General features: G+C 40.4%; 1 protein-coding gene across 1 annotated transcript in view; it reads right to left on the bottom strand.

Moving 5' to 3' along the window:
* KIF16B (kinesin family member 16B) overlaps positions 1–19130 on the bottom strand; it is a gene marked incomplete at its 5' end in the record, with an annotated part of 299847 nt that overhangs the window by 119935 nt on the left and 160782 nt on the right. The window contains 3 exon segments of the mRNA XM_027770001.1: positions 1–683; positions 2194–2247; positions 2586–2618. Of these exon segments, the coding sequence (XP_027625802.1) occupies positions 1–683; positions 2194–2247; positions 2586–2618 (770 nt within the window).

Below are 19130 nucleotides of genomic sequence, written 5' to 3'. Positions count from 1 at the left end.
TCTCCAAGTTTGCAAGCTTAACCAGCTGCCTTCTCTTGAACTCCAAGAAATGCAGCTGAGCCTTTCCTAATTCCTCACCATCTTCGTCCCCACCAGCCCGTGCCTCCCTGGCCCGCAGGAGGGATTCCCGAATGTCCTCCAGGTCTTTTTTCTCCTCCTCTACCCGCTGGACCTCGCCTCGCCGCAGCAGCTGGATCATCTCCTGCTTCTCCCGAAGCTGATCTTCCAGATGGGCCACAAACATGATTTGCTCCCTTTCCTGCTCCTCCAGCCTCCTTTTCTCCATTTCCAGCTTTATGTACTGTTCATCCTTTTCCCTTTGAAGCCGGTCCAGTTCTTGAAATATCTGAATCTTTTCGGCCTTCTCATTGTGGTTGAGTTCTCGGAGCCGTTGAAGCTCTTCCTTGACAAGGAGAATGCTCTCTTCCTCTTGTTTCTTCTTCTGAAGCTCCATTTCCTGCTGCTCCCGCAGCCTTTCCTCCTCGAACTTCTCCTTCTCGGCCAGCAGATCCCTCAGCTTGTTCTCTATGTGGAAACTACGGCGTTTGAGGCTTTCCTCCTGCTTGCGGATCTGGAGCTGCACGATCTCTGTCTCCTTGCGCTGGGTCTCGACCTCCTGCTGCATCCGCTCCAGCTCTGCCTTGTCAGATTTCTGCTTTTCCTCCATTTCCTCTATGAGTTTCCTGAAAGGCAAAACATGGACTCATCATTATTTAATCATGGTATGCACAGACTTTTCCCAAACTGAAATGTTCTGAAAATGGACATACATCAGAAAGCCAAACCCTTCTTAACAATTAAAAAAAAAGGAAGAACTGCTTTCCTCTTCAATTTTCAGCAGCATGCTGCTTAATTTGCTTTATTCTTTAACTGTCCAACATGTCATCTGCCTAGTCTCCCGAAGTCGCCTCTGATATCATTTCTTTGTAGAGCCTATAATCATAATGTGTTATGCATGACATAATTAAAAAAGCCCCCTGAGCTCCAAGAGACAGAACCATGCACAATTTAAATTTAAGTGTGAATAATTTTATTCAGCCCAATGACTAAAACTCAACAGAAGTTCAGTTACAAGATGACATTAAACAAAAATGCTATGCTGTCCTCATCTCACTGGGGTCGAACATCAAAGTCAAGATAATCGACAGTTCATTGTTCCGCCTCAGATAGCTACATTCTATTTAGCACTTCACCACTAGTTCAGGACAAATGGTGATCACCAAATGGACCGATATATCCCTTTATTAATGCAGAACACTGAGAATAACTGGAATCGCCATTAGAATACACAAACATGTGATTACAGTGTTACTGGGGTTAAGTGTCATACTTTCTCTCAGGAAACACGCTTCTCATTGTGTTCTAAATTAAAGTTTCGAGGTTGGGTGGCCTCCATCACAAGAACACATGGGTTCCATCTCCTGACCAACCAAACATCTTCTATGATGCTAAAAACTGAACTAAATTCACTTAGACATTCAAATGTCAGATTCCAAAAAATAAACACTTAGTTTGCAGATTCCCCACAGCATTGATTTCTACTCCAATATCTATCTTTTTCTTGGCTTGTTAAACAGGACAGGAAAAAAGAAAAGGAGAAAATACAGTTTTATTTTAAAGAATTATTTCGGAACATTCAAAAACTCCCCAAATTAATTAAACAGCCCAATACACAAACTCCCCAACATATAAGTGAGGAAATGAATATGAAGAGGCAAATTATAGGTGGGCGAAATACAAATGACCAAACAACAGAAGAAAAGATGTCTAAAAGGGAGGAGGTATAAGAAAAGCAAATCATCACTCTTCTGGCTTTTTAAAAACCCAGAGAATAGTTTAAGATATATATATATATAAATATATATATATATACACACACACACACATTGAAATTAAGTTTAAACTAATATACATTTTGTGTATTAAATTTAATTGGTGCATTAAATTTGCCTAAAGACTCTATACTCCCTTTCCCATAAGTATTTAAAGATGAACTGTTTAAAAATCTTAAACAGGTAATGAAACCAACCAGTTAAAAAGAAATGAACTATAGCCATTAGACGTGTAAATAACCAACACAGAGCAAGAGGGTGGCAGTGAAGACACTGATTAAATCAGGCCAAGATATTAACACAGAAATCCACAGACACACATCAACACAGAGTGTCAGGACTCGAACCCCATGTGGCTTACCTTTTACTTTCTAATTTTTCAAGTTCTTCACGCTGTTGCCGCTCAAATTCAAGTCTAATAAAAATCAAATGAAGATATGTCACTTTTCTAAAAGAGTTCTCTCACTCTCTTTAGAAAGAGACAATTTACAAAGCACATCAATTTTTAAGTATTATTTTTAATTAGACTATTAGCAAGTTTAAAATGCATTCTTTGCTCTATGACTATGCTTAGAAATTAGACATATTTTTAGGTGCTTGAACTCAGGCTGAAAAGAACAAATTTTAATTAAAGGGAAGCAAACAAAACACCACTGTACAGAAAATATGGAGTTAAATGAGACTTGTAAATGATAAGCTTGTCTACACCATGCAGTTTAGTCACTGATGAGTATAGAATAAGAGAATCTCTACCTTAGGCAGATGGGTCCTTTTATAGGGAAAAGACTGCCAGGGAGGTAGAGAGAGAAAGCAGATTTCATCAATTTAACAGGCAGAAACATCAAGAGAAAAGCAGAGAGGTACTTTAAAGCAAACAGCCATGCATAACTTCAACTGTCTTTATATAGATGTCACATTTCCCCAAAATTTCATTTAAAAAAACTAAAAACTTCTAAAAAGTTGGCTCTGTTACATTTTGTACACGTCCCACGATGATCACAGTGCTCATAATAACTGAGTACCAATACTGAATGAGAGCAGTCATCATACTCATATTTTTATTACATTATAAACAGTTACACTGCACGGAGTTTGTCAAGATTCTCTTGTAAGTAGCAGCTATGTGATATAGGAGTTACTGGAGGGTAGGAAGTTGCGAACAGATTTGCCATAGTGGCAGCAAAGAATAGGGATCTAGGTCATTGGGAATTTTAAAACAAGTCACTAAAATACTACAGCCTAAGTTGGTTTCTTCTCAAATATTACATGACTGCAAGTTTCACTGTTTCTATTAAACAGCCTGAATTGCAAGTCTTATACTTACAAATTTTCCCATTGTGGTAAATGGTAGATACAGCTAAAAAGCTGAATCATGGGGCCAAATGGTGGTGCAGAGCTAACACAACAGTCCGACACACTGCCTTACACATGGTAAGGTCCTGGTTCACAGCTGCTTCCCTGTCTGTGCGGGCTAGGCCTGCATAGCCTTGATCTACACTGGTTGGGGCTGGGGTTGGGTTGCAGTGTGAAGACCTGTCGGAGCTGTCTTGTCCTTCTCTCTCATAGAAGATATAACTGAAAAAAAAAAAAAAAAAAATCTATATACTAGGAAAGTTCACCATAAACCATTTCCTTTGGATAATGTACAAATTCAGACTGGCAACAGAGTTACTTAAAAATAAGCTAATGAATTTTTCAACTAAGTCTCTTTCCAATTTAATTTGGATTCACATTGAGAGTAAGACGTCTTGTGGTTCTTGTAAGTACAACTGGAGACCCTGTTACTGCTAAATAAGAGCAGGTGCTGTGCTGAGTGATTTACATGGTATCTCCCTTTGTTCTCCCAGAAAACTCTTAAATAATGTAGCAAAAAGTATCTCCATTTTACAGATGAGGAACTTGAAGCTTGTATATGTTAAACAATTTGACCAAAGTCAAAATGAACCTATGTACAGGAGCCAAGATTTGAATCCCCAGCAACCTGCTTCCAAAATACTCTGTTAACCCATTTTATGAGCAAAATTTTGGAATAAAATAAAATGATTAAGTCCTTCATTGAAACTGGTCCTTTGGGGTTATATCTATCTGACTATCAAATGATGTAGCTCATTAGCAACCTCACCATCCATGAGAAGTCAGTCCCATACACACACATGTGAAGCATTTACCCACCATGTAGCCCTATCAAGTGTCATTACATTAAGCAGGTACAGGAAATCTCATGAAAAATTATATGATTTTTTGTTTTTGTTTTGCTCACGGGTGCATGTGCTCACTGGAAAGAAACAGAGAAGACAGAGAGAGAGATAGAAGAAAAAGTACACCTGCTCCCTACCATGGAGAATAGTCATGCTGTAATCTCTTCTTTCTCTCCTTTCGAGATTTTGGGCACACACACATATGTGCTCAGTAAGTTGCAGTGTCTGGGACTCAAACTGACTGGCCTTGAGCTAGCCTGATCATTTTTTCATTTATTAAACAGGATCTTGGGAAAGTTTCCTGGTTGATATTTTCAGAATCCAGAAATAGTGTATCGTCTTTTCAGAGGTATTTACATAGTCAAAAAAGAATTGCTGGCTACAATATTTTTTAAAATGTTCCTAATGGGATTGTATTCATTCTCTGTCTTTATTTTCTGTGAACAATAGGTCAATGTGCCCAAGAGGAGGCACTGACAACATCACGAGTTGAGAGTCATAAGCCCGCTGCTGCTCTGAGGCATTTAGATGAGAGCCTGTCATCTGAGGGTTGTTTACAACATGTAGGATTTGCGCTCTACACTTAGCATGTGCTATCCTCTCTTTTTGTTCCCTCAGTCTTAGAAGGGTGATGCATTTATTGTCCTGATTTTACAAAGTAGTTGCTTGACATGTAGGTTATGAATGTAGCAGAGAGAGGACTTGAATCCAAGTTTGGTTATAAAATCTGGGCTGCTAACCATTACAACTATTGCTAACAAGCTGCACGGTCTCATGAAGGTTATAAAATTGCAGTTGAAATTTCTGTCATGATCCTCAATTGAAACAGAAAATGTTGAGTCAAGCAACCAGAGAGAAATTCCCACTGTAATTCTCTTTATTGAGTTTCTTTCACACAAGTGAGAGACAGAGAGGCACACACTCTCAACAGGGTCTCATGCAGTGATCCCCAGCCTTCTCAGCCACCCAGAATCATCGGTGTGCAGCCGGTGTGTTCAGGTCAACCAAAGCGTTGAACCCACAATCCTCCCTGTGGATCTGGTACCACTTGAACAGCACACTACCCCTACACTATTGAGCCAACCCCTACTGTAATTCTTTTCTTTCTTTCTTTCTTTCTTTCTTTCTTTCTTTCTTTCTTTCTTTCTTTCTTTCTTTTTTGCCACAGGAAATGTGTGCTCACCTAAGAGACACAGCGACAGAGGGGAAGTGAGAACTCACCCCCCCAGGGAAGATGGCCATATCGCAGTCCATCTCTTCCATTCTCCCTTCAGGATTTTGGATATGCATATGCGTGTAGCCAGAGTAATTTTTAAGTGGCTGGGTCTGGGACTTGAACCACGGTTAGCCATGTGGAAGCCTGGTACCTTAACCACAATGCCACCATGTCCCACTGTAACTGGCTTTTTGCGGAAGAGATTATTTTTGTTTTTAGTTTGTTTGTTTTTCTTTTCTTTTCCTTTCTTTTCTTTTTTTTTTTTTTTTTTTTTTTTTTTGCTATAGGGCTCATGTACTCACCAGAAAGACAGAGAGCCAGAAAGCAAGAAATCACCCCCCCCCAGGGGGGATGGTCACTCTGTAATCCCTTCTCCTCCGTTCTCTTCTCAGGATCTCAGGCATGCATGCGCACACACCCATCGTAAGTTTAAGCCACCGGGTCCAGGATTCAAACTGCAGTTGACTAAATGGAATTCCAGTGACATAGCCATTATGCCAACAGCTGGTCCCACTCCACTGTAATTCTTAATAAAAAGGTAGGATTTCATTTTTATGATCTCATCCTAAATAGGGAGAAAGTGTGGCTGTTCTCTGCTGAAAACAATATACTCGTGATAAATAATGATTCCCGTTTCACCCAAAACAAGAGTAACGATGAAAAGAATGCACAATATAAAGATGCTTAGTCTTAAAACAAACTGTATGAGAAGAGAGTTGTAACTTCAAAGTTAAGAACTATATTTTAAATATGAGCTATTGCTGGTACTGTATAATTTGTGTTATATATTACATATTTACTAAATTATACTTTAAAATCCTCCTCTTTCCAATCAGTGATAATTATTTCAGATAGCAAACCTCAATAGATTGTAAAATATAAATGTGAATATTCAGTATCAAGGAAAGAATATCAACTATAATTGTATTTGAACATGGCTTCATTTTTAAATAACTGCAATTTGCTAACTTACTTTACTGAATTATGGCCTCACATGCTAATTTCCCAAATGATGCAATTAAAAGGAAAACCACAAAAGGTTGTAATTTTTTACAGCTGATTTCAGTACTTTAAAATGACATTTGGAAGGAAACATACTGAGTGAGGTCCAACAAAAAAGTCCACCATAGCACCTATTTTTACCAGAAACCACCTTTTTTTTCCCTTTTGCATTAAAAGACACCCAGCATTTTTAGTTATAATTGCACATCTTGCAGTTCATATCTCCATTATCATTGGCAATAAAAATGGGACGGGATGGAAATTTCTCAACTGACACCACTATGTTGAATGTGAGACTGTAATTTAAAAAAAAGGAGAAAAGATAGGAAAATGTAAATGCACTGAAAGCATAAATTTTTACATCTTCATGTTGCCATAATAGTGATTAGTTTTATACCGCTGATGTCATTTCACTCTCGAAAGTAGAAGCATGGCTATGTGAGTTCAGTTGACATTTGAACTGGCAACTGCACAGGGATGTCCAGGGAGGATAAGGGAAGCTGAACTCCAGACACAACGTGAGCGGAAAAGGAGACTGCACCTGGCAAGAGAGGTGAGCTGACCCGTGTTACTAGTAAAGTCCCACACAGATGTTTCACTCTATATTCTCGGTGGGTAAAGGATCAGATAAGGGAAAAATTCCTGGTCAATAAGTAGGTCTGGATTTTCTGTAAGTGACTTTTAGATCATAGTCAAATAGAGGGATGACTGCATGGGCATGTTGCACTGAGCCCTGAGCTCATGTAGACCCTGCACCTGATGCTCTGCTGTTCCCATCTTGAAATTCTTAATATTTGAGTAGGAGTCACAGATTTCCATTACTTACTGGGCTTGCAGATATACTGCAGTTGTTTCTGATCAAGTGCATATTATTTTTGAAAGAACCCCTGGCCTAAAATGCTTGGTGGTATTCCTGAGTCTAGATTTTGGTAAAGAAATATTGATAGAAAAAGACTAGAACTCAGTAAAAGATGGTTCACTTTTCCCTGACCCTTCACAAAGGTTGAGGTTCTGATCATAGGGGGATCTGCATGGTTTAGACCAAAATTATTGACCTTCTTTCACCCTTATAACCCTCAGGAACTTGCAGCCATCAAATAACCTTATAACTGAGAAAATCCCAAAGAAACAAGGTGATCTTAGAGACTAAAAAGAAAGTTTGAGTTTGGGTGGTAGGCTTTGTTCTGGTCCTAGACAATCTTCTCCCTGTCTTGAAAACTTCAACATTCTAGATGTTTTTTGAAGGTTGAATGTAAAGTGGATTATTCTTCCAGTGTACAGTCAGAGAAACTGATGAAAAGAAAAACTTGGCAGAACCAGCAGTTAGCGTAATGGCTATGTTGCTGGACTCCCATGTAGTCGGTCACGGCTTGAGTCCCAGACCTAGTGGCTTAAACTCATGCTGGGTGCATGTGCATGTGTGCCCAAGATCCCAAGAGGAGAATGGAGCAGAAGGGATTGCAGAGTGGTAATCTCCCCTGGGGGGTGATTTCTTGCTTTCTAAAAAAAAAGAAAAATCTGGCCATTCAGATTCTTTCTGGAGAGCTTGCAGTCTTTTCTATGTACATCAGCTCTCTAACCTTTCTAACTTTAGTTAGAAGACTGAGAACAGGTGTTTTGAAGAGACAACTGAAATTCCTACATCACTCACTCCCCGTCACCCTTTGGTCACACTGCTGTCAGGTTATTATACATGTCACCCCTTGGGTTATCCTACAACAGACTGACTTGTTTTTTTCTTTTCTTTTTTTCCTTTAAAGAGATTTTTGCTGTAGGGTATGTGTGCTCGCCAGAGAGAGACAGAAAGCAATAAATTAGCCCCCAGGAAGAATGGCCATGCTGCAATCTCTTCTCCATTCTCATCTTGTGATTTTGGGTGCACACCCAGGACACACATGTGCCTGGCGTGAATTTTAAGCTGCCAGGTCCAGGACTTTAACTACCGTCAACTATGTGGCAGTCCAGTGACATAACCATTACTCCATGCTGGTCCCTTGATTTGTATGTAACTACAATTCTGGTTGTGTGCCTCAAGGTGGGATAAGAGAGGAGAATGGCTCTCATAATGCAGTTTAATCTGGGAGGTTGTAAAATTGCATCCATCTTGGGTAAAAGTCAAAGTTTATAACATAAATATCCAAAACACGCTGAGAATGATTTTCTAATGAACTTCCAAATCCCTGGTCTAGAAAGTACTCACTAAACACTTTCCAAGGAACCAGCCTTAAGCCTTTGGTATTGCAAATGGAAAGTGCCCAAAGAAACATTGATTGCGTTAAAAAAAAAAATAGTAAAATTTGATACCTTAGCATTTTTGGTAAGCTTCTCCCCAGCCTATTTCTCATAACAGTAGTATAATTTGGTCCAATAATGACTGTTAGGATCATAAATATTAAACCTAAAACTTTCCTGATCAAGCCATAGGACCATAGGTGGCCAGAAATGTATAAGGACTCAAGATCATACATTCAACTCAACCCAAAACTCGTATCCTGCCCCCTGCTTCCTCCTTTCCAGGCCAAGAGACTGAGGTATTCAGTATTAGAGGTTCAAGGTAGCCTTCTGTTTTGTTGTTGTTGTTTACTTTATAAATTTTTTTAAATAATTATTTCATTTAACTTTATTTATTTTAATTTTACCAAAGAGAGAGAAAAAAAGAGAGGGAGAGAGAAAGAGAGAGAGAAAGAGAGAGAGAAAGGAAGCCATCAGATCTGGGACATGAACCGTGGTTGGCCATGTGAGAGTCTAGTGCCCTTAACCACTGCGCCGCCTGCCAGCCCCAGGTATCCTTCTGTTTTGACGAGCCAGGAGGAAAGTTCATGTCTTCCAACTCCTTATCTATTCTTAAATCACCCTGGAATTCTACCTCACCTCCTCACCCAAACCAGGGTACCTTTAATTCAGAAGTAGCCTCCCAATGACCACCTGAGGCCTTAAGGGTCAGAGAGTGGGGGGCTGTTTAGAAGATTCAGAGGGCGGGCCAGCAGACGGTGTAGTGGGTAAGGCAGTGGACTCTCACAGGGGTGACTGCAATTCGAGCTCCAAACTTGGGGACTTGAAACTCATGACAGATGTATGTGCTTGCGTGCCCAAAACCCCAAGAGGAGAATGGAAGCAAAGGGACTGTGGTGTGGCCCTCCCCCAGGGGGGTGGTTTCATGCTTTCTGTCTTTCCAGCAAGTACAGGTGTGCTATAGCAAAAAATCTCTCGGGGTGGGCGGGAGAGTCAGAAGGAAATCCCTTCTCCATCAAAGCTCATCAAAGATGAGGAATTCCTACATTCTGCCTTAGCTAACTGTATCTTGAGGGCCACTGGCAAGGCAAAGAGTAGGTATTCAACCAGTGGCTGCTATGAGTTGTGTTTAAAGTCAGAGGCATGAGCTTCAGAGAAGAAATCAAATTACAAGGAGTCACAGAAGACCTGGGAGAGGGGACCTGGTGCCAGCAAATGCTGGTCTCTCTTTAAGAAAAAACAAAACAAAACAAAACAAAAACTTCTGATACTCCCCACTGCTCATGACAAGAATAATTCACTGCAACAAATTAGAAAGCACAGGTAAGGGGTCAGAAGGTGGTGCAATGGTAATACAACTGGACTTACATGGGAAGTTCTCAGTTTACACCCTGAGGTCTCCCTGCACATTCCTGGGGCAGGTGTATGCCCAGGATCTGAGCTGGCCGAAGCTGTGGGTAGATCCTGATGTGAAGACCCTGTTGGGCTGTCTCTCTCCCTTTCTCTCTCAGTAGAAATAAATAAACTTAAAGAAAAATAATAAAATACAAGCAAGTAAAACAGTCCCACACATGACTGCTCTATTTTGGTATCAGTCTTTTTAGAGCCGTACACACACGGACGAGAGCCTACAAGAAAGTGTATTTTATTATCATACCCTCATAATACATTCTACGGACAAATCTTGAAATGATTATTACCCTGCAACATTGTTTTTTTTAATCACCAGGGGGCACATGAACTTTCCAGAGAGTGAGTGAGAGAAAGAGAGAGAAAGGCAGAAAGCACCCCTCAGTGGGTCATGGTCACACTGCAATCACTTCTCCTCTATTTCCCAATTATATTAGGTTTCAGAGCACATAGCACACATACTCAACATGATTTTCAAGCTACCAGGGCTGGGATTTGAACGACGATAGGCCATGTGGGATCCAGCAACCTCTACCACGAGGCTACAGGGCTAGCCCCATAACATGGGAATTAAACCATACAGATGTAGTACGGTTTATATACATAAGCTCCTATTGCCAAAAAGGTACATGGTAGACAATTCTGAGCAAAAGTTTGGTGAGATGTACACTGGGCAGCCCCCAAAGAAGTTAGTTTATGAAAAGAAAAGCTGTGTGCATTCGTGGACAAAGGAAGAAGCAGAACAGGGAACACTAAAGATGCAAAAAAGTACCACAGTCCCTCTGCTGTGACAATACTTCACTGATGTGATGAGCTTTTACAAGTTGACTTTACACATTGTATGCCTGTGACACTGCATGTGTGAAAGACAACATGTTAACATGCCTAACCAGAGCACGCTCAAAAGGTGCGCCTCTGTCTCAGCCTGTGGCACCGACAAATGGCTCAATTCTTTTCCTTATTTCTCTCCCTGACATTTCTTTCTTAATTCCTCCCCTTGTGTTAAGCAGAAGTTGCCATCAAATAAGGCATTTTTGGTGTGGACTTTGCTGACAAAATAACAAAGCAGACAAAAAAAATATATAAAGATTAATTGCAATGCTATCAGCAATTTATACGTGAAAAAATTGTTTCAAGTGTCCTTAATCATCAGGAAAAAGTTGAATAAATTATGATACAGATACAGAATAAAGAATCACATTAAATAGTTTAGGAGAAAAACTCACAATAAAATGTTAACAGAAAAGCCAAGAGACAGTGGTTTAGCAGTAAGGCAGTGCACTGTGATGCCAGAACAACATCAGAGGGTTCCACCTTTGCATCCTGAGGCTTCCCTGTGCATACTGGGAACACATGCATATGCCTGGGAGCCAGGCTAGCGATGGCTGGCAATAGACCAAGACACAAGGACTTTGTTGGGATGCCTCTCTCTCTCTCTCTCTCTCTCTCTCATGGAATAAACTTAAAAACAAAAAATTCAGAGAAGAAGCATAATACAGAACTGTATATCTGGTGGGATCTCAATTTTTTTTTTTTAAATACTCCATATGATACATATTAGATTGGGAAAGTCGTGACATATTTTTCTATGCAAAAATGTGTCATGACTTTCCCAACAACACAGCAATTACAATATCTGATGTGTAATAAAATATATATGCATGTTAAAATATAAACTGATATTACAAATGTAGAGCAACCTTTATTTCTAGAGGAAAGAATTATGAACAGTTTAGTTACTTTATTAATTTCTGAATGTCTAACATTTTTATATTATATTTCATTTTATATCATATTTCTTCTTCTTTTTTCTTTTTTTGTGGAGAGGTTTTTGTTATAGGTCACGTGTGCTCGCTAGGAAGAGAGAGAGAGACAGAAAGCAAGAAATCAGGGGGGATGACCACACCGCAATCCCTTCTTCTCCATTCTCCTCTGGGGATCATGGACACGCACACACACACGCCTGGAGTGAGTTTAAGCCACCGGGTCCAGGACTCAAACCATGGTCGACTACATGGGAGTCCAGAGACATAGCCATCACATTAACTGCTGGTCCCAGTATTTCATTTTTATAATTAGAAAGACTACCTGTTTAAGAAATTTCTTTCCTTTCTTTTTTATTTTTCTTTTTTGCTATCAGGTGTGTGCGCTCACTGGAGAGACAAAGACAGAGACATAAAGCGAGATATCACCCCCCAGAGTGGATAGCCATGCCACAAGCCCTTCTGCATTCTCCTCAGTATTTTGGGTACACATGCCCAAATAACTGAGTTTTAATCCACCAGGTTTGGGACTCAAACCACAGTTAACAGTGTGGGAGTCCAGTGACATAACCATTACATCATCTGCTGGTCCTAAGAATTTTTTAAAAATCTATTTTGCAGCATTTGTTTCACTCCTGTTTTGCTTTTATCAATCTCTGATTTATTTTTGAACAAATGATAATGATCCCTAGTAGCTCATAAGACATGGAGATGCTGATGGTGATTCAATATCTCATGTCACTGACTTGGGAAATAGCTGTTCAAGGTGAAATTATGGTCTGTGATAAAACAAGAGGATGGAAGTGCCTCATTGGGGAATAATTCTCACATAGACACATCCAGTCAAGAATTATTCCTCAAACACCTACTTAGAAGTGGGGATACAGTTTTAAGAAAATGAAACCCCTTCACTTACCACTAAATATATAGACCAAGAGTAGACAGTTATATCAACAGACACAATGACCAACTATTTAAAGTGCTGATGAGAAAAGATCCAAGATGCTATGAGTGAATAGAATAGCCAAGGAGATGAACTTTAGATTGAGGTTGGTAAATCCTGAGAAAGTGACATATAAACTGAGACTACGTAAGATTTAGCCATGTGAAGAGCTGGCCAAGGTTCCAGGAGGAGAGAACAGCATATGCAAAGACCTAGGCATGCTACAACAGGAGTTCTCGACTGAATCGGCAACATGATCTAACCAAATGAGTTAACAAATTCCGAGGCTGGTGACATGGGACTGAGTTAATGAAATATGTTACTTCACAGAAAAGCCATGGTGTCATTACAGACCGAGATGAAATCTGCCTTCTACCCTAGCCCAAAACAACCATTTGTCATTTCACTACGAAAAGTCTCATTCGTGCAACTGACCTTCACAGTTCAGCTTTAGACTGTGCAGTTACAAAATGATGAAGCACAAATATAGCCCACTACTTAGACAATACAATCTAAAGTCTCGGGATAAAGACAGATTGTTCTTTGACTTCAACAGCTCATCTTCTGCCTACTTGAAAAAACAGAAAACACAGAGGGAGCTCATCATTTAAAGTGGCTCACAGTGGAGTAATATTCAAGGACAAAAAAAGAAAAAAAGCCAAGTCGGTAATTAACACTAATCTCAGTTAATAGAAGATGCCCATTTCTTTCAGTCACTTTCATTACAAGTTCTCCAAGACAGTGTATCTTACCAAGCTATTTAAGGCCATCTATAGTGACTGTAAAGTTAGTAAATGGTCCATAAAAAGGCAAGACGACCAAGGCCAAAAACTGGAAAAGAAACCAGCCTTGCAGCAAACTGAACTTCTGAAAAATGGTAGGGCCCAATAAAATAAACCAGCAAAGATAAACACAGTAAATAACCACCAACTAAAATGCAAGCTAACTACCGAATTACCTACGACATAAATATTGCCAACTACAAGTATAAAACTTCGATGTTCAAGGTCAGCAGAAATAAAACAGAAGAAAAGACAATGCTGTAGCAGAAAATGAGCAAAAGGAGAAGAAAGCACTGCAAACAGCACACTGTGCTTGTAAGAAAATGTGATCTTCTCTCCCAGGAGATTTTAAGGGGGACCGTGACCTTATCAGAATGTGCAATCCTTGTCAAGATTATCTCCAGCTGTGACCAGATTCTGTTTCTAAAGCTCCTCCCACATTGCTGTGTACTAAGGGGGAAAAGTGAATGTCTCATAGGTCACATCAGTTGTCTATCAAGTTCCTGTACCACACAATGAACATGCTGGGTCTGTTTTCTGGAAGCTTGGTCATCTACAGTGAAGCGGAGGCTCAATACAATGGAAGCTAGAACCCTGTTATTGATGTCTTCTTACCTCACCCCTAATGTGATTAGGTAGATAAATTATAAATGGTAAATTTATCCTCCCAAGAAAACAGATAACGATGTAGGCCAGACTATAAACAGCACCTTGTTAACTGTGTAGTAATTTATTCTTTCTTTGCTTGTTTGTGATTTCTAAATTTCCCATAATGAACACATTAAAATAAAATATAAATTCAAGTTAATTATAAATATCTGTCTTCTCCCCTGATTGTTGATGACCTCAGACCACTTTTAACTTGAGGGGCCTTCTAGGGCTGCTCAGGTCTGTGTTGGCCCTCAGCTCTGGCTGCTATATCTCTTGGGTGAAGCTCCTTAGATGGCTCACCAAATGCAGGTCTGATCTTGACTTCTGATATATTTTGGTCTAGCTGATTTAATACCTAGATGCTTCTCTTCAGAGTTTATTTGAATATATCCATTTAAATGGGCTCACCACTGCTTAGTGCTTAGAGGACACTAATGTACTAGTGACAAATTCTTTTATTTTCAAGACTAAAATGAACTTGGAATGTACCTAATTTTGCTTCAAGCGCTTTCAAGAAGCTGTGAAAGCTTCCGCACCCTGCCAAATTAGCTGCCTGTTTGCAGTCTCCAAGCAAAGCAGCGGACAGGAGCCATCGGCTTGGTTTCTTCCTAAAGAGGCTGTGCCAGCTGAGGAGGAATGTTTCCCCTGCAGGGAAATTATCTCCTGGCAGAGACCCTGGCTGGGCAGGACTCCAATGTGGAGCCAACTCCCAAAGGAAGCCACCAGGCTGCTTCTGCCTCATCCAAAAATTGCCTGGCACTGGGCAGCATGCATGTGTATGTACAAATCATGGTTTCTAGGGAGCCTGAGATGTGGGCCAGCAGTAAGTTCCAAAACTATGTAGAAGCAATATACCTAACTTTATGTGCCCAGCTGGACTGATAAAATGTTCTTAGGTAGCAAAGACTTCACTTTTAAACTAGTTTCTTTATTCCTTCCAAGAAAGAAAGAGACAGAAAGACAGACAGACAGACACCCCTAACAGGGTCTTCACACCACGACCCACTCCCCGGCCTCAGCCAGTGCCACCCTCGGGTTCCCGGGCAGGTATACGAGCCTTCCTGTGCCATGTCCCAGATGGAGTCAGAAATCACAGACAGGGCCGTGACAGGCAGAACTGAGGAACTTTTGCCTCTCCTCACTGATTGACCACACTGGTCATTTAATGGAAAAACAAAAAACTCTCTTCTGGGGACCAGCAGTTAGAGTAATGGCTATGTCGCTGGACTCCCATGTAGTTGACCGCAGTTTGAGTCCCAGATCTGGTGGCTTAAACTCACCGGGTGCGTGTGCGTGCATGGCCAATATCTCAAGAGGAGATTGGAGGAGAAGGGATTGCGGCATGGCCATCCCCCCTGGGGGGTGATTTCTCACTTTCTGTCTCTCTGTCTCTGTCTTTCCGGCAAGCACACGAGCCCTATAGCAAAAACCTCTCAAAAACAAAACAAAACAAAACAAAACAAAAACAATATAACACAACTCTCTTCTGAGCTGTTCACAGTGACGGAGCAGCAAAGTAATCAGAATGAAAAGACCCCTAGACTTGCTCAAGGTGTGGGTGGGACCAGCAAAAGGAAGAGAAGTGGGAAGACACAGACTCCACATGGAGCCAATTTGGGAAGAAAAAATGTCTCAAAGGATAGAGTAGGCGATGATTGCTATCAAATGTCAGAAAAACAGAAGGTGCAAGAAAGGAAGGAAGCTATTTAAACTCAAGAAGAGTCTAGGCATCTTCAGACAGAAGTGGGCATAAGGGTTCCAAACAAAGAAGGGGAGAAGGCAAGGAGGTGTGTGTGTGTGTGTGTGTGTGTATGTGTGGAGGGCAGGGCAGGAGAGTAAATATATAATAAGCACCTACTTCGCATTATGCAATTATTAAGAGGGTCAGAGCTAGTTTGCCTAAGAGCGGGACAGTATTAAAACAGCAGAGAGGTCTGTAGATAGTATAGCAGTTACATCGCTGAACTCCCACACAACAGACCATGGTTCAAGTCCTAGACCCAGTGACTTAAAACTCACACCTGGTGCATGTGTGTGCATGCCCAAGATCCTGAGAAGAGAATGAAGAAGGGACTGTGGTGTGGCCATTCCCTCTGGGGGGGCGATTTCTCAGTTTCCCTCTGTCTCTGTCTTACTCTTTCAAGCACCAGCATAGGTCTGGACAAATGATGGGGCCTCAAACATCAGCTGAATGAACAAGGTAAAAGGGGTAGAGCTATGAGCATCTATTTTATTCAACAAGGAAATTGCATTCATGCTGCAAACTGAGGAACAGTGCCTTTGACAGGCCACATAAGCCCTAGCTCTTCCCATGGGGCATCTGATCACTGACAGACTACTCAAATGCAGTCACTTACAGGAGAAGTTCAAGGCTTGGGGCCCTGTTTTTCAAGGTTGTGCTCATTATCCTCTCTACTTGCTGACAACCTGTTCTTCCTCCTCCCATATTTGTATTTTGCTAGGTGGCATGCACCACCCCAGCAATTATGCAAGCTAGAAACAGGAAGTTAACATCTTTTACTCCTTCACATCTCACATTCCATTTCTCATCCAGGCCCATGACTTCCTGTCCTGATTATTTCTACAGTTTACACTTCCTCTAGGCTCCTTGGATCACTGCTGGAGGTCAAGTCCTCGCCTCTAGTGTCCTTGCTGTAGCTTTTTCAGGGCTCTCATTATCCAGCCATCAGAGCGATTCCTTTCAAGAGTGATCTTGCTGTTCCTTGGCTAGAAACACTGCTTGGACTCCTATCATCAACTGGATTTTAAGAAACATGAAAATTGGCTGGTTGAACGGAATTTGGCAAAACTTAAGAGAAGTTATATAACCATCTTTTTGTGTTTTTATTTTTTTTAATTTTCTAGAAGGTACATGCACTTGCTGGAGAGACAGAGAAAGAGAGGGAGAGTGAGAAAGTACCTTCCCATTGAGGATGTTCATGCACAATCCCTCCTCTTCCATTTCTTACTCCCTTTGGGCTTTTGCTTCTGCATGTACATGTGCCACCATGTTTCTCAGGCTGGCAGGTCTGGGGCTCTAACTGCACACTTGGTCATGTGGGATCCACCATGCCATTGGGCTGGCCCTATAATCAACATTTTAGATTTACAGTTCATCATTCATTTATTTACTATACTTACTGTGGCCACTGAATTTTGATATTCTTTCCATATTTATACACACTGTTTACAAATTAAACATTCTTGAAAAAATTGAAGGAAGTCTGAAGAGAAACCACAATAAGATACCACCTCATTTCCATCAGGATGACTATACCAAAAAAAAAAGAAAGAAAGAAAGAAAGAAAAGAAAAGAAAAGAAAAGAAAAGAAAACCCAGAAAATTTTAAGTGTTGACAGGGATATAAACAATTTGAACCCTTGAACACTGTTGGTGAGAACATAAAATGTACAGCTGCTAAGGAAAGCAGTACAGTAGTTGCTTGAAAATTAAAAATAGAATTACCATGATTCAGCAATTTCACTTCTGGGTTTAAACTCTAAAGAATTGGGACCAACTACGGTGACATGGAAGTAACACAATTGGTGATGCTGAGGCTACATGGCAAGATCCCAAGTTCACATCCTGAGGTCTTCCTATGCATTCCAGGCACACATGTGTGCCCATGATCTGGGCTGGCTATGTGTAGGGGTGAGACTGTGGCATGGAGACCCAGTTGGGCATGCCTGTCTCTCGATTTCTGTGTCTGTCTGTCTCCCTCTCTCACGGAAAAAATAAATAATAAAGTTAAAAAACTGAAATAAAGGCCTCAAACAGATGTCTGCACACCTAGTTCAAAGCAGCATTACTCACAATAGCCCAAAGGTAGAAAACCACCCAACAGTCCATTAATACATAGAGAGAATAAATAAACTGGAACATGGAACAGATATACACAATGGAACAGTATTCAGTTACTAAAAAAAAAAAAAAAAAAAAAAAAGGAAATTGTAACACATGTTACAATGTGGATGAGCCTTAAAAACATTATGTTACGTGAATAAGCTGTTCACAAAAGAACAAATACTGTCTAAGTACACTTATAGGAGGTACCCAAAGTCATGAAGACAAAAAGCGCAACAGTGGTTGTCAGGATCTGCAGGGAGAAGGGGATGGGCAGTTATCATTTCATATAGAGTTTCAGCTGAGCAAGAGGAAAAACACTCTGACAACTGATTATATAATAATATTGTCAATTCACTTAGCACTACTAAATTGCACATTTAAAAATGTTTAAGGTGGTACGTATATATTAAGTGTATTTTACCACAGCTAACAAAAAAGAAGAAATTTGTTGCCAAGTACTTACAGTGTAGAGGAAGTAATGCTCTGTTATGTTTGTCTATACATTTTAATAAGAATCATAAATTGTGAATGTGCTTCAAGAAACAAAGCTAACCAGAACTTAGAAAAATGTCACCCATACCCAGTATTATGTGATGCCTAAGCAATCCCAATTGCAATCTCCTTTCTATTTACTAAAGCCAACTGCAAATACAGGGACTTGGCTTTCAGAGTTCTCCCCAGTCAGGGCTCACCCAATGGATTCCTCTTATCACTAAGCCTCAGCATGATTCTCCCCTTTCAACACTCATCTGTTTTGTTCATGCAATTTTCTTCTCCCAGGGAATCTTCTCTTCAGTCTACCTCTTTTACTTGCAAACATTTCAGTGCCCAACATATAACCCAACTCATCTGTGAATCTTGGAGAGCATTTTCATGCAGAGTTGATTTGGGGCCCTGAGAAATGGGTATCTAGGGTCAAATCCTTGATTAGCATTCTTCCCCTCTTTGTTCTTCAAGCAAGATATCACTGTAGACTTGTAACATCTTTATGTCCTTGGTGCCAGGGAAGAAGGCACAGATCCCAGGCTTTGGAGCATCTTTCCATAAGGCTCCTTGTAACTCATGCTATGACCTCCATAACTCTCCTTTTTTGACATGAACTCTAAGTATTAGATTGTTGGGAAATATCATGAGATATATTTCTATGCAAAAATGTCTCATGACTTTCCCAATGACCTAAGATCATCACAGGTTGTGTCTTGCTATAGTACAACACCTGAGGTGGACTGGGTGAAAACTGAGGTAAAAGTTAAAA

The sequence above is a fragment of the Tupaia chinensis genome, unplaced genomic scaffold (assembly GCF_000334495.1).
Source record: "Tupaia chinensis unplaced genomic scaffold, TupChi_1.0 Scaffold000101_1, whole genome shotgun sequence".
In the NCBI taxonomy this organism is placed as follows: domain Eukaryota; kingdom Metazoa; phylum Chordata; class Mammalia; order Scandentia; family Tupaiidae; genus Tupaia; species Tupaia belangeri.
The sequence above is the reverse complement of the archived record's forward strand: the minus strand, read 5'-3'. Positions and strand labels throughout refer to the sequence as shown.